Source organism: Chiloscyllium punctatum, unplaced genomic scaffold (genome assembly GCF_047496795.1).
Source record: "Chiloscyllium punctatum isolate Juve2018m unplaced genomic scaffold, sChiPun1.3 scaffold_460, whole genome shotgun sequence".
NCBI lineage: Eukaryota > Metazoa > Chordata > Chondrichthyes > Orectolobiformes > Hemiscylliidae > Chiloscyllium > Chiloscyllium punctatum.
In genome coordinates this window covers 36,933-52,180 of record NW_027310194.1, presented here as the reverse complement: position 1 = coordinate 52,180, position 15,248 = coordinate 36,933, and the positions used below count along the sequence as shown (strand labels likewise).

Below are 15,248 nucleotides of genomic sequence, written 5' to 3'. Positions count from 1 at the left end.
CCATGTATTATTTTGTACCTGTGCCCAGTTCTGAACTCACTCACAAGGTATAACACCCCTTCCACGTCTACCTCGCTAGGACCATTCAGGATCTTGTATACGTCAAGGGGTTATACTTTAGGCCAAGTGGAATCTAGACTGTAACTCCAGAGACCCAGGTCATGTTCTGGGGACTGGGGTTCGACCCCTGGCACAGCAGGTGGTGGAATGGGAATTCAATAAAAGTCCAGAATTAAGAATCTAACGATGACCATGAATCCACCGTCACTTGTTGGGAAAACAACCCCACTCAGTCATTAATGCCCTTCAGGGGAGGGAAGTGCCCTCCTTAAAAACAAAACTGAAAGAACCACAGATGCTGTAAATCAGAAACAAAAACAGAAATTGCAGGAAAAGCTCAGCAGGTCTGGCAGCATCAGTGCAGAGAATTCACAGTTAACCTTTCAGGTCAGGTTACCCTTCCTCAGGACTGTCCTCTGAGGAAGGGTCACCGGCCCCAAAACATGAACAGCTGTCCTTACCTGGTCTGGCCTACACGTGACTCCAGACCCACAGCAAATGTGTTTGAGTATTAACTGCCCCCTGACATGACTGATCAGGCAATTAAGGACAGGAAACAAATGCTGGCCTTGCCAGTGACACACACAGCCTGTGAAAGGATAATGGAAAATTGTTTGCTGCTGGGTCTGTTTCCTCACCGTCCTGCTGCCTGGGGTCAAACATCCCCCTCACCACAAAGACTGAAATCTTCTGTTTCCACCTGGCTACAAGAGGCTATGTGTGTGGGAGCATAGCGGGAGGGAGAGGGAGGGAGGAGTGTGATCGGGGTAGGGAAGGGGAGTACTGGGAGGAGGTGGGGGTATGATGACCGAGCTGCTGGGAATGAAGACTCACCAAGGTGACCATGGTTACAGGCTTCGTGTAATGGCGTCCAGCCGCAGTAATCCCTGGGATTCAGGGGGTGACCCTGAAACAACAGCAAACCAATCGACAGATCAACATGAGGCAGAAGGCACCGTGAAATAACAGACTGTTTAGGGAAACCACATCTCGATCACTGGCCACGCAAACGATCGACAAAATGGTACAGGCCAGAATATTCTAGAATTCTCATGGAGCGAAGCATCATATCAGGCTAACTGGCAGAAAAGGTACTTCATTCCCCTGGAGAAAGATGGAAACCTCCTAATGCAGGCTCCCAGGTTGATGTTCCTAAACTGATGGGACAATGTACCCTCTTACCCAGGGGCCAGTCCAGTGCACCCTAAAGACCCACAAAGGACGGTACGGTGGCTCAGTGGTTAGCACTGCTACCTCACAGCTCCAGGGACCTGGGTGCAATCCCAGCCTCAGGCAACTGTGTGGAGTTTGCACATTCTCCCTGTGTCTGTGTGGGCTTCCTCCCACAGTCCAAGGTGTGCAGGTTAGGTGGATTGGCTGTGCTAAATTGACCACAGTGTGCAGGCTAGGTGAGGTTAGCCATGGGGAATGCAGGGATTAGGGTTGGGTCTGGGTGGGATGCTCTTTGTTGGGGGGGGGTTCAGTATGGACTCAATGGGCCGAATGGCCTGCCCCCACACTGTGGGGAAGACCATGAGAGTGAGAGGTGACATGTAGAGATCACTGCCCTACATTCATTGGTCAGAACTACTTGATGAAGTGATTGCCTCAGTTTAAACCAGTAGCTACAGACAAACTTCCCTCACACGTCACTTTCTGACAAACAACTGAAGGAGAAAGAAAAGGGGTGTGGGTAAAAAAAAGGGGGGAAGACTCACTTTTATTGTTCATTGCTGGAACAGTGTGTCTTGTTCAGGCCATTTCAGAGGCTAGTTAAGAGTCAACCACGTTGCTGTGGGTCTGGAGTCACGTGTAGGTCAGACCGGGGAAGGATGGCAGTTTCCTTCCCTGAACGACATTAGTGACCCAGATGAATATTTACTGCCAGGATCATGATTTCAGAGTTTTATTGAATTTGAATTCCATAGTTGGGGGATTCGATGCCATATACCCCCAGAGGATGAGGCTGGGCTGCTGGGTGGACAGTATCGGTGAACACAGCATCTCTCACCTCACGTGCTTTTCCAGTTTGCTTAGCTTAGGCCTATTTAAGACGATTGCTCGTTAATAAGCTACCTTTAAATCACTTGGAGAGATTTTTAAATCACCCTCTGATTTCTTTGGGACCTGCTGTCAGAGGGTTAAACAGAGGGCCTGAGTGAGTGCTAATTGATATGGTGTGACACAGTGTGTTGACTACAGGAAGCTGCAAAGGGGAAGGAGAATTCATGGAAACACCAGGGCTAGCCGACACAAAGCCTCTGGGACTGGTCGTCCTCTCCACTCACTGGCTATTCGACCAGGCTTACCCAGGTCAGAGCGAATCACATACAGACAGGAACCAACCTCCTCCCACTGAATGGCTACTGGGGACCGAGAGGGCAGTGTGGGGGGGGCGGGAAGATTGAACATTTCCCCACCCGGATCAACATGCAGTGAGGGGCTGCTGTCTGGAACGGGAACGATGGGGGTGTCAGGGAGGAGTCAGTAATGGTGGGCAACAGGGAAATGGAGTGAGTGAGTGAGATGAGGATAGGAGACGGACTGAGGGGAGGAAAAGGGGTGGCACGGTGGCTCAGTGGTTAGCACTGCTGCCTCACAGCGCCAGGGACCTGGGTTCAATTCCAACCTCCCACAATCCAGAGATGTGCAGGTCAGGGTGAACGGGCTGTGCTAAGTTGCCCACAGTGTTCAGGGATGTGTAGGTAAGGTGCATTACTCAGGGGTAAACGTAAGGTAGGGGTATGGGTCTGGGTGGGTTACTCTTCAGAGGGTCGGTGTGGACTTGTTGGGCCGAAGGGCCTGTTTCCACACTGTAGGGATTCTATGATTCTATCAATCAGACTCAGCAGTAACTTTCAGAAGGAAATTAGACCAATACCAACAAGCAAGACTCTCTCAGGGTGGAGGTGAGGATTGAGTTGGAGTAGACTGGTGACTCTGAGGGACAACCTGAGGGCTAGTCCTTGGCCTAGTCAGGACCTATCTCAGCCGACAGCCAGAGTACTGCACAAGTCAACACTCAGCCATTGAAGTGGGCACAGCGAAAATACATCCAGCACAGGGGAAAAGGCTGGAGATCAGAAAGCAAGTACCTTACCTTCTCCACCAGACACTGCACGTGTTTCAGGTTCCCCTCGATGCAGGCGCGATGTAACATGGTCTCCCCTTTCTCATTCCGTCGGTTCCACTGCAGGGACACAGGGATACATCCCAGTCAGAGCCCACTCCCCCACAGGGATACATCCCGGTCACCCACGGGGATACATCCCGGTCAGAGCCCAGTCCCCACAGGGATACATCCCAATCAGAGCCCAGTCCCCCACAGGGATACATCCCGGTCAGAGCCCAGTCCCCCACAGGGATACATCCCGGTCACCCACGGGGATACATCCCAGTCAGAGCCCAGTCCCCACAGGGATACATCCCGGTCAGAGCCCAGTCCCCCACAGGGATACATCCCGGTCAGAGCCCAGTCCCCACAGGGATACATCCCGGTCAGAGCCCAGTCCCCACAGGGATACATCCCGGTCAGAGCCCAGTCCCCCACAGGGATACATCCCGGTCAGAGCCCAGTCCCCACAGGGATACATCCCGGTCAGAGCCCGGTCCCCACAGGGTTACATCCCGGTCAGAGCCCGGTCCCCACAGGGATACATCCCGGTCAGAGCCCAGTCCCCCACAGGGATACATCCCGGTCAGAGCCCAGTCCCCCACAGGAACATGCCCTGGAGGATAAGATGGTTAAAAAGGCATTTGGTATGTTTGCCTTCATTGCTTATATCTGTGAGTATAGAAGTTGCAATGTTGAAGTTGTCCAGGATGTTGGTGAGGCATCTTCTAGAATACTGTGCGCAGTTCGGATCGCCCTGTTATTCAATTGATATTATTAAGCTGGAGAGGGTTCAGGAGAGATTTACCAGGATGTTGCCAGGAATAGAGGGTTTGAGCTATAAGGAGAGGCTGGATTGGCTGGGACTTTTTCGCTAATGTATAGGAGGTTGAGAGATGACCTTATAGAAGTCTATAAGGCCATGAGGAGGATAGATAAGGCAGCTGTATTTTCCCTTGGGTGGGGGGGGGGGGGTTGCTGGGGCATATTTTTACATTGATAATGTGGTGCTGGAAAAGCACAGCAGGTCAGGCAGCATACAAGGAACAGGTGAATCGACATTTCGGGCCAGAGCCTTTCATCAGCCTTTTGCCCGAAACGTCGATTCTCCTGCTCCTTGGATGCTGCCTGACCTGCTGTGCTTTTCCAGCAACACACTCTCGACTCTAATCCCCAGCATCCGCAGTCCTCACTTTCGCCTGAGCGTATTTTTAAGTTGAGAGGAGAAAGATTTTAAAAATGACGAGGAGCAACTTTTTCTTTTAAAATGCAGAGAGTGGTGCGTGTGTGCAGTGAACGTCCAGAGGTAGAGGTGGGTGCAGGTATGGTTACAAGGTTTAAAAGACATTTGGCTAAGTACATGAATAGGAAAGGTTTGGCGGGATATGGGTCAGGAGCAGGCAGCTGGGACTAGTTTAGTTTGGGATTATGTTCAGCACGGACTGGTTGGGCCGAAAGGTCTGTTTCCATGCTGCACGACTGTATAAATGCAGTGAGAGAACTGGGTACCTGCAGAAAGACTTACCCGGTTAATCATTCGCCGTCCTGTGGTTGCTTTGTCATAACCCTCCAAGTCATCGTCATCTTAAAATATATAAAAGACGACAAATTAGGATATCAGCTCAGCCTCCCCAGAGCTTCAGTGGGTCACCTGATCTGTTCAAGCTGCGATTTGAGTCACCAGAATACAGCACACCTTCCCAAGGGGACAGGAAGATCCTCCGTCTTGTCAGTACAGGGGGTTGTGTAGCTCAGTGTCACTGGGAAAGGGAGAGGCAAACAGAAACTGCATTGCTGTCAAGGAGACACATGTTGCTCTCCTATTCAGCTATACTGTCCTCACCTTTACTGGGTGTGTACACAGCCTTAGGAGAGAAACACCCTCTTCAATCACTCACCACTACCATGGTAAACTCATGCTGTAGAATCATACCCTTCTGCAGAACCCTGTAATACATTGCATCATCTTTTTGTGAATGAAATAAGAGGCTGGTACAAGAGGCTGGTATCCCGTCACCAGGTCACCCTTTAGTTACATGTGCACAGTATATGACACTGACCCAGTGAGCTCAGAGCCAGCTCTCAGAGTGAGCAGAAGCTCTGACACTCCTGTTTATATCTGTCAGACAGGGCTCCCTGATTGGAGCTGTTCATCTGGTCGAATCAGGAATCTCGTTGTAGGGGATCAACCTGGTTAACTTCATTCCAACCATTCCTGTTTACTTGTTAATGGGATCACAGGCTGCAATTATTGCCTATCATAGTCATAGAGGAGAAAGTCAGGACTGCAGATGCTGGAGATCAGAGCTGAAAAATGTGTTCCTGGAAAAACGCAGCAGGTCAGGCAGCATCCAAGGAGCGGGAGAAGGGCTCATGCCCGAAACGTCGATTCTCCTGCTTCTTGGATGCTGCCTGACTTGCTGCGCTTTTCCAGCAACACATTTTCAGCTATCATAGTTATAGAGTCATAGAGATGTACAGCACGGAAACAGACCCTTCGGTCCAACCTGTCCATACCGACCAGATATCCCAAACCCAATCTCGTCCCACCTGCCAGCACCCGGCCCATATCCCTCCAAACCCTTCCTATTCATATACCCATCCAAATGCCTCTTAAATATTGCAATTGCACCAGCCTCCACCACATCCTCTGACAGCTCATTCCATACATGTACCACCCTCTGCGTGAAAAAGTTGCCCCTTAGGTCTCTTATATCTTTCCCCTCTCACCCTAAACCTATGCCCTCTAGTTTTGGACTCCCCCACCCCAGGGAAAAGACTTTGTCTATTTATCCTATCCAAGGCCCTCATAATTTTGTAAACCTCTATAAGGTCACCCCTCAGCCTCCGATGCTCCAGGGAAAACAGTCCCAGCCTGTTCAGCCTCTCCCTGTAGCTCAAACCATCCAACCCTGGCAACATCCTTGTAAATCTTTTCTGAACCCTTTCAAGTTTCACAACATCTTTCCAATAGGAAGGAGAACAGAATTGCACGCAATATTCCAACAGTGGCCTAACCAATGTCCTGTACAGCCGCAACACGACCTCCCAACTCCTGTACTCAATACTCTGACCAATAAAGGAAAGCATACCAAACGCCTTTTTCACTATCCTATCCACCTGCGACTCCACTTTCAAGGAGCTATGAACCTGCACTCCAAGGTCTCTTTGTTCAGCAACACTCCCTAGGACCTTACCATTAAGTGTATAAGTCCTGCTAAGATTTGCTTTCCCAAAATGCAGCACCTCACATTTATCTGAATTAATCTCCATCTGCCACCCCTCAGCCCATTGGCCCATCTGGTCCAGATCCTGTTGTAATCTGAGGTAACCCTCTTCGCTGTCCACTACACCTCCAATTTTGGTGTCATCTGCAAACTTACTAACTGTACCTGTTATGCTCACATCCAAATCATTTATGTAAATAACAAAAAGTAGAGGACCCAGCACCGATCCTTGTGGCATTCCACTGGTCACAGGCCTCTTAATACTCCCTGTATTCCAGGAGATCGAACCTTGTTAATCAGTCTTCCATGGGGAACCTTGTCCTTAATTTCCCAGAGAGCAGTTGAAAGCTAAGTACATGTAGGCCAGGCTAGGCCAGGATGACGGATTTCCCTCTCTGAAGGACGTAAATAACGGTCAACAGTGGTCATCATAGGGCGGAGTTTTTATCGAATTCAAACTTTGCCATCCACTACAATGAAACTCAAACCCATGTCTCGGGAACGTTAGTCTGTGGTTGTGGAGTATTAATATAAAACAAAGAACTGTAGATGTGGGAAACTTGAAACAAAAGCAGAAATTGCTCGAGAAACTCAGCAGCACCTGTGGGAAGAAAGCAGAGTCCATGTTTCGAGTCCGGTGACTCTCCATCAGAACTCTGCCTTCTCTCCACAGATACTGCCAGGTCTGCCACATTTCTCCAGTAATTTGCTTTCGTTGTGGGTGACCAGTCCAGTAATGTTCCTGCTCCCCTGCCCCAGTGGAGATCCACCTTGTTAGTTATCGGTAAACAGTGACACATACCACTCTCTGAGAGTTCCAGCTCACTATCTTCCAGAGGCTCACTGTTCTCCATTTCCTCTGTATCGCTCTCATCCCCAATCTCACTGCCCTGAGCCTGGGACAGGTCTTCAAACTGGGCCAGGGTGGCAGAGGCCTCAGGCTGCCCTGCCTTCAGTTGTGCCCAGTGAAGGAGCTTCAGTGATCGCAGCTGCAGGAAGGAAGTCAGCACGGTTAATCCTGGCCGGACACAGTGACAATCCTCACGTACACACACGCAGAGACTCGGAGTAGGTAGGAACACAGGAGGAGATGCAGGTACAGAGGCAATCTCACTGGGCTGGCAATCCAGAGGCCCAGGCTAAAGCTGTGCGATAAGGGTTCAAATCCTACCCTGCCAACTGGACAAGAGCAAACTCACTCAAGTCTCAGTCATGGTGCAACCATCGGCAACTACAGCAACAGGAGGCCATTCAGCCCCTTGAGCTTGCTCTGCTATTCTGCCAGATCAAGGCAGATCACATCCAGCTTGCCCAGAGTTATACCATAAGCTTCAATACGCTTGGTGCCCAGAAACTGATCAAGCTCAGTCTTGGACAAACTCAATGGCTGAGCTCACACAAACCTCTGGGCAAGAGAATTCCTTCTCATCTCACTCTGATGCCATTGGCCCCATTCTTCTGAGGCTTTAGCCAGTTTCAGAGTCTTCAGCCAGGGGAGGGGGAATCACCCACAGCTGCCCCCCACCTCCCCTGCCAAGCTGGCAATGACTCCCTCATGTTATGGTTGGCATGGCCCTGTAGGGGAGGGGGTGGGGGGGGGGTTTACACGACACTGGGGTTGGGGGTTCCTTCCCCCTAACCGCTCCAGGAGTTACCTGCAGTTGGGGTAGCTGAGCCTGCTCAGCAATCCGCAGTGCGTGCTGGTAACATTCCACCAGCTCGCTGTACCGTTCTCCAGCTTCCTCTTTGGCCAGGGCCATGTTTAGCCAGGTCTCACACTCCTACAACAAACACAGACATTCACATCACTGGCCGCCCCTGCTTTGTGAAGGAGACAGAAGGTTCTCCCCCATCCCAAACACCGTCACGGTCAGTTCCTCACTAACAGCATTGGGCTCACTCGGTCTGGAAGGGAGCAGCGGCATCAACTGGTAAACAGTCCCACACAATGTGATCTGAACTGGATCAATTAGATTCGATTCCCTACAGTGTGGAAACAGGCCCTTGGGCCCCACAAGTCCACACTGACCCTCCGAAGAGTAACCCAACCAGACCCATTTCCCTCTGACTAATTTAGGGTAATTTAGCATGACCAATTCACCTGACCTGCACATTTTTGGACTGTGGGAGGAAACCAGAGCACCCGGAGGAAACCCACACAGTCATGGGGAGAACGTGCAAACTCCACACAGACAGTTACCCTGAGGCTGGAATCGAACCTGGGTCCCTGGTGCTGTGAGGCTGCAGTGCTAACCACTGAGCCACCATGCTCCCCCCAAATTCCTTGAAGGGCCCTGGGGAAGGAGCGTACAAGTGGAGCTCATTGCTGTTGCAAATTTAAGATGCTACTTAAAACTGACATCAGACCAAACTTTAAGTCAGCTGATCTAATGCCCTTCCACAGCTCGACATTAAACAATCTCCCCTCCCAGCCACTCCCCATCCTGACTTGGAAATATATGGCCATTCCTTCACTATCACTGGTTCAGAATCCTGGAATCCGTCCCTCAGGGAACTATGGGTCAACCCACAGCACATGGACTGCAGCGGTTCAAGAAGGCAGCTCACCCCCACCCTCTCAAGGGGGCAACTAGGGACAGGGCAATAAATGCTGGGCCCAGCCAGTGATACCCACTGAATGAATGTTTTGTAATGCTGATCTGGCACTGTGACATGTTAACATTTGTTAATAGTGCTTGGATATAAATACAAGTTGTGATTGATTGTTGAGGTAAACAATGAGAGCCTACCTCCTTGGGGTTTCCCTTGCGCAGTGTTAGCTCAGCTTCATAGTGTCTGACTGACTGTTGGTAATCCTTCAGGTCAGCAAAGGTGGTTGCTAGTGAGACGTGGATAACAGCCAGCTCCCGGTCAGGCTTCATCAACAACTCGGCATGTTTCAGCTGGGAAACGGGGCAAAGGGGAGATGGCGAGTAACGGGGGGGATCCGCCAGAAGGAGGAGAGAGTGAAACAGTCAACATTAGTGTCCCCGGACCATTCTGTGCGCTTTAAACAGAGAACCCACACTGCCTCCATGCTCCCCGTCCGCCCCAGGCTCTGGAACATACCCACCCTGGCACCTGGCACAGCTCCAGGAAAGAAACGGGCTCATTGCACGCCCAAAGGCCACCAAGTCAATGAGCGTTTCGAAGTATTTACGCTCTCACGCTATAAAGAAATGTAGCAGCAGCTGCGTCTACACAGTAGGATCCCAGAAAGACCAGCAAAATAAATGATCACGTGTTCACATGTGGCTCATTGAGAACATGAGAACCAGGAGCAGGAGTAGGCCACCCGGCCCATCGAGCCTACTCCACCATTCGGTGAGATCATGGCTGACCTTCCCATGGCCTCAGCTCCACCTACCCGAGCCCTCACCGTGTCCCTTAACCCCTTCATTGTTCGAAAAAATATCTACCTTGGCTTTAAAAGTGATTATTTAAGTAGCATCAACCACTTCCCTAGACAAGGAATTCCATCGATTCACAACCCTCTGGGTGAAGAGGTTCCTTCTCTATTCAGTTCTAAACCTGTTCGCTCTAATCTTGCAGCCATGCCCCCTAGCTTCACCTGCCAGTGAAAATATCCTCTCTACTTCTATCTTATTGATTCCCTCCATAATTTTATATGTTTCTATGAGATCCCCCCTCATTCTTCTGAATTCCAATGAATATAATCCCAATCTACTGAGTCTCTCCTCACAAGCCGACCCCCTCAACTCCAGAATCAACCCAGTGAACCCCCCTCTGCACCCCCTCTAGTGCCAGTCCATCCTTTCTCAAGTAAAGACACCAAAACCACACACATTACTCCAGGTGTCGCCTCAGCAGCACCTTGTACAGCTGTAACATAACCTCCCTGCTTCTAAACTCAACCCCTGCAGCAATGAAGGGCAACATTCCATTTGCCTTCCTAATTACACATTGTAGCTGCAGCGATTCATTGGACAGTCCCTTCCAAAGCCACAACCACTTCCATCTAGAAGGACAAGGGCAGCAGAGACATGAGAACACCACCCCCTTGCAAATTCCCCACCGAGCCACTCACCATCCTGACTTGGGAAATATATCGTCTTTCCTTCACTATCACTGGGTCAGAATCCCGGAATTCCCTCCCTAAGGACATTGTGGGTCAACCCACAGCACATGGACTGCAGCGGTTCAAGAAGGCAGCTCACCCCCACCTTCTCAAGGGGGGCAACTAGGGACGGGCAATAAATGCTGACCCAGTTACCTGTGCCTGGTAATAGTCGATGGCCTTACGATAGGATCCCACCTTACAGCAGAGATCTGCGAGTTGTTCACACAGACCCAACAACTCCTGCTGCTGCTCCTTGTCCACCAGTTCGGATAAAGCTTCTTCCAACCGGCAGCCTTTCACAGCTGGGGAGGGGTAAAGGACACACACACAGCAATTATTCACAGAAGCAATCACACAGCTACTGCCAACACCCAACACAATAGGATCACACCCCCTTTATGGTGGAGAGATGAAGGAAAGATAGAGCTGGAGAGTGAGGACACGTGCACGACACAGAGAGAGAGAGAGAGAGAGAGAGAGAGAGAGAGAAAGAGAGAAAGAGAGAGAGTGGCAGCTGGTTTGTGCACAGCAAGTTCCAACACACTTCTCTGTGAGAGACGGTCACTTTGTCAGTCTCTGAGATTGCGTTCTGAGAGATTCCCTCTCTCAGGGCACTGGGGAGCAACCACAGCACGTGGACTGCAGTGGTTCAAGAAGGCAGCTCACCCCCACCTTCTCAAGGGGGGCAACTAGGGACAGGCAAAAAATGCTGGGCAATAAGTGCCAACACTCACGTGCCACAAGTGAATAAGCAAAAAAGATTTCTTTAACCCTGACCCTGGGGTGGTCAAGGATCACATCATCATTAAAAGTGTGCAGGGATCAACATGAAATATAGTCTGCATGATCAAACAATACCAAACCCTGGTCCACAGCATCATCCCCCTCGGTTTAATGAAGGAAGATTTACATTTCTCGATCAGGTTTCTCCTCAGGAGCTCTGAAAACATTTCACAGCCAAAGTAGTTTGGTGGAGGTGTAATGATTGGCTGCGGTTTCCCTACGTACGCACACCAGGATGCCATAATCAGCAATATAATAATGACCAAGTCTCCTCCTCTACCAGTGTTGGCTGAGATTGGGGAGCACCCCCTCCCCTCCTGTTCTATTTCAAATAGTGGCCACGGGCTGTTTTACGCGAGGGCTCAGATCCAGCCTCAGCTGTAAGATTGCACTTCAGACGGTAAAGCACCTTGTAGTGGTGGGGGGGGGTGGATACTGGGGAGGGCTGCTCGAGGTTGCAACAGGATATGACAGGATGCAGAGCTGGACGAATCATGGCAGGTGGAGTTCAACCTGGAAGGTGTGAAGTCATTCACAATGGAAAGTGGAATTTGAGTGTAGAATCCAGGGTTAAAGGCAGGATTCATGGCAGTGTGGAGGAACACAGGGATATTGGGATCCATGTCCATAGATCCCTTCAAATTACCATCCAAATGTATAGGATTGTTAAAGAGGCATATGGTGTGTTGACTTTCCTTAGCAGGGGATTGGTGTTGAAGAGCTGTGAGATTTTGCTGCAACTCTATAAAACCCTGGTTAGACCACACTTGGAATATTGTGTTCAGTTCTGGTCGCCTCATTATAGTAAGATGTGGAAGCTTTAGAGAGGGTGCCGAGCAGATGAGCCAGGATGCTGCCTGGACTGGAGGGCATGTGTTATGAAGAAAAGAACTTAGCTGTCTGAATACAGAATTGGCTGGCCAACAGAAGACAGCGGGTGGTAGTAGAAGGAAAATATTCTGCCTGGAAGTCTGTGGTGAGTGGTGTTCCACAGGGCTCTGTCCTTGGGCCTCTACTGTTTGTAATTTTTATTAATGACTTGGATGAGGGGATTGAAGGATGGGTCAGCAAGTTTGCAGACAACACAAAGGTTGGAGGTGTCGTTGACAGTATAGAGGGCTGTTGTAGGCTGCAACAGGACATTGACAGGATGCAGAGATGGGCTGAGAGGTGGCAGATGGAGTTCGACCTGGATAAATGTGAGGTGATGCATTTTGGAAGGTCGAATTTGAAAGCTGAGTGCAGGATTAAGGATAGGATTCTTGGCAGTGAGGAGGAACAGAGTGTGCAGGTACATAGATCCCTTAAAATGGCCACCCAAGTGGACAGGGTTGTTAAGAAAGCATATGGTGTTTTGGCTTTCATTAACAGGGGGATTAAGTTTAAGAGTCTATATAGATTAGATTACTTACAGTGTGGAAACAGGCCCTTCGGGCCAACAAGTCCACACCGACCCACCGAAGTGCAACCCACCCATACCCCTATATTTACCCCTTTACCTAACACTACGGGCAATTTAGCATGGCCAATTCACCTGACCTGCATATCTTTGGACTGTGGGAGGAAACCAGAGCACCCGGAGGAAACCCACGCAGACACGGGGAGAACGTGCAAACTCCATACAGTCAGTCGCCTGAGGCGGGAATTGAACCCGGGTCTCTGACGCTGTGAGGCAGCAGTGCTAACCACTGTGCCACCCACAAGTCATGAGATCTTGTTGCAACTCTATAAGACTTTGGTTAAACTGCACTTGGAATACTGCGTCCAGTTCTGGTCGCCCTATTACAGGAAAGATGTGGATGCTTTGGAGAGGGTTCAGAGGAGGTTTACCAGGATGCTGCCTGGAATGGAGGGCTTATCTTATGAAGAGAGGTTGACTGAGTTCGGACTTTTTTCATTGGAGAAAAGGAGGAGAAGAGGGGACCTAATTGAGGTATGTAAGATAATGAGAGGCATAGATAGAGTCGATAGCCAGAGACTATTCCCAGGGCAGAAATGGCTAACATGAGGGGTCATAGTTTTAAGCTGGTTGGAGGAAAGTATCGAGGGGATGTCAGAGGCGGGTTCTTTACACAGAGAGTTGAGAGAGCATGGAATGCATTGCCAGCAGCTGTTGTGGAGGCAGGGTCATTGGGGACATTTAAGAGACTCCTGGACACGCATATGGTCACAGACATTTGAGGGTGTATACATGAGGATCAGTGGTCGGCACAACATCGTGGGCTGAAGGGCCTGTTCTGTGCTGTACTGTTCTATGTAGGTTGAGGGAGCTAGGGCTTTTCTCACTGGAGCGAAGAAGGATGAGAGGTGAAGAACAAAGCAAGAACTTTCTTGGCAGAGAAAGTTGATAGGGAAAGGTGACTTGATAGAGATGTACAAGATGTTGAGAGGCATACATAGAGGAGATAGTCAGAGACCTTTCCTCAAAGAGGAAATGGCTATCATGAGGGGGCATAATGGTAAGGTGATTGGAGGAAGGTTGAAGGGGAGATGTCAGTTCTTTACTGAGAGAGTGGTGGGTGTGTGGAATGCACTGCCAGCAGTGGGACTAGAGTCAGAGACATTAGGGACATTTCAGCGACTCTTGGATAGGCACATGGTAGATAGTGCAATGAGGGGTATGTGGGTGAGTCTGATCTTAGAATAGGATAAAGGGTCGGTATCACAGAGGGTCAAAGGGCCAGTACTGTGCTGTACTGGTCTATGTTCAGCATCACCCTGGAACCTCAGACTCCATGGTGGGGTTGAAGTGAGCTTGCTCCTTTAACCTGCTGAGTCATGGGATCCGAAGTATGTCATTCAGCCCCTCAAGCTTGTTCTGCCATTCAATGTGTTTCATAACATCTCTCCTGACCGATCTGGTTCTAATTCTCAGGCGATGTCTCCAAGTCCCTCTAGAATCCCCAAACAGTGGAAATAGTTTATCTCGATCCACCCTGTCTTTTCCTGTTAATACCTTGGAAACTTTGATGACATCATCCCTTACATGCCCCGATGACATGTCCATTCTGGGCCTTCTCCACCTTCCAGCCAAGGCCACCCATAAACTGGAGGAGGAACACCTCATCTTCCATGTGGGGAGCCTACAACCCCACATTATCAACACGAAATTCAGCAGTTTCCAAATCTCCCCAGCCCCACCCCATCCAACCCTCTGACACAGCATCGCCCTCTTGACCTACCCTACCCGTCCATTTCCCTTCCCATCTATCCTCTCCACCCACTTCACCAATCTATCACAGTCACCTCCTACCATCACCTACCCATCGCCATCCCACCTACCTTTCCCCTAGCCCCATTCTCCCTTCCTATTTATCTCTCAGCCCCCTTCCCCCTTCCCCAGTCCTGATGTGGGGCTATGCCCAAAATGTTGACTCTCCTGCTCCTCAGATGCTGCCTGACCTGCTGTGCTTTTCCAGCCCCACACTTTATCGACTCACCCTTTAACATTATAGACTCTGAAGACACTAGGCCTCATTTGCACAATCTCTCCTCACCACCTGAAGTCTAGGTATCATAGTTTTGAAGCTACATTGTAATCCCTCAGTTCACAACATCGCTGATGGACATTGGTGTTAGTGGGGATAGACCCGCCACATCCATTACAAACCCACCAACTCCCACAGCTATACATCCTCACTGCCTGCTTCCTGTAAGGACTCTATTCCCTTCTCCCAGTTCTTCCATCTCTGGCACATTTGTTCTGATGATGTCAACTTCGACAAGGCTGGTGGAGGGTTAGGGGTGAGGGAATCTCTGAATAATCCGCCTTCTTTTTTCATTACAGTAATTGACGAGGCCCACCACACAGTTGAGTCCAACCTAATCTCCCACACTTCAGCAATCACCCCCATCTCCCAACCCTCCCCCAACACATGCCCACACACAGATACAGAGCAGTAGGGTACCCCTCGTCTCTGTTTCTAACCAGGGTTTGCTCAGCTCACTGAGACAGGGCTAACAGGTCAACAATAAACTGGAGACA

The 15,248-nt window shown here is 50.0% G+C and overlaps 1 protein-coding gene across 1 annotated transcript in view; it reads right to left on the bottom strand.

Annotated features, from left to right (window-relative positions):
• tonsl (tonsoku-like, DNA repair protein) overlaps positions 1–15,248 on the bottom strand; it is a gene marked incomplete at its 5' end in the record, with an annotated part of 79,820 nt that overhangs the window by 39,073 nt on the left and 25,499 nt on the right. Inside the window, 7 exons of the mRNA XM_072567524.1 lie at positions 895–967; positions 3,161–3,250; positions 4,698–4,756; positions 7,202–7,388; positions 8,055–8,180; positions 9,150–9,302; positions 10,634–10,782. Coding sequence (XP_072423625.1) covers positions 895–967; positions 3,161–3,250; positions 4,698–4,756; positions 7,202–7,388; positions 8,055–8,180; positions 9,150–9,302; positions 10,634–10,782 — 837 coding nt within the window. The remainder of the gene's footprint in view (positions 1–894; positions 968–3,160; positions 3,251–4,697; positions 4,757–7,201; positions 7,389–8,054; positions 8,181–9,149; positions 9,303–10,633; positions 10,783–15,248) is intronic.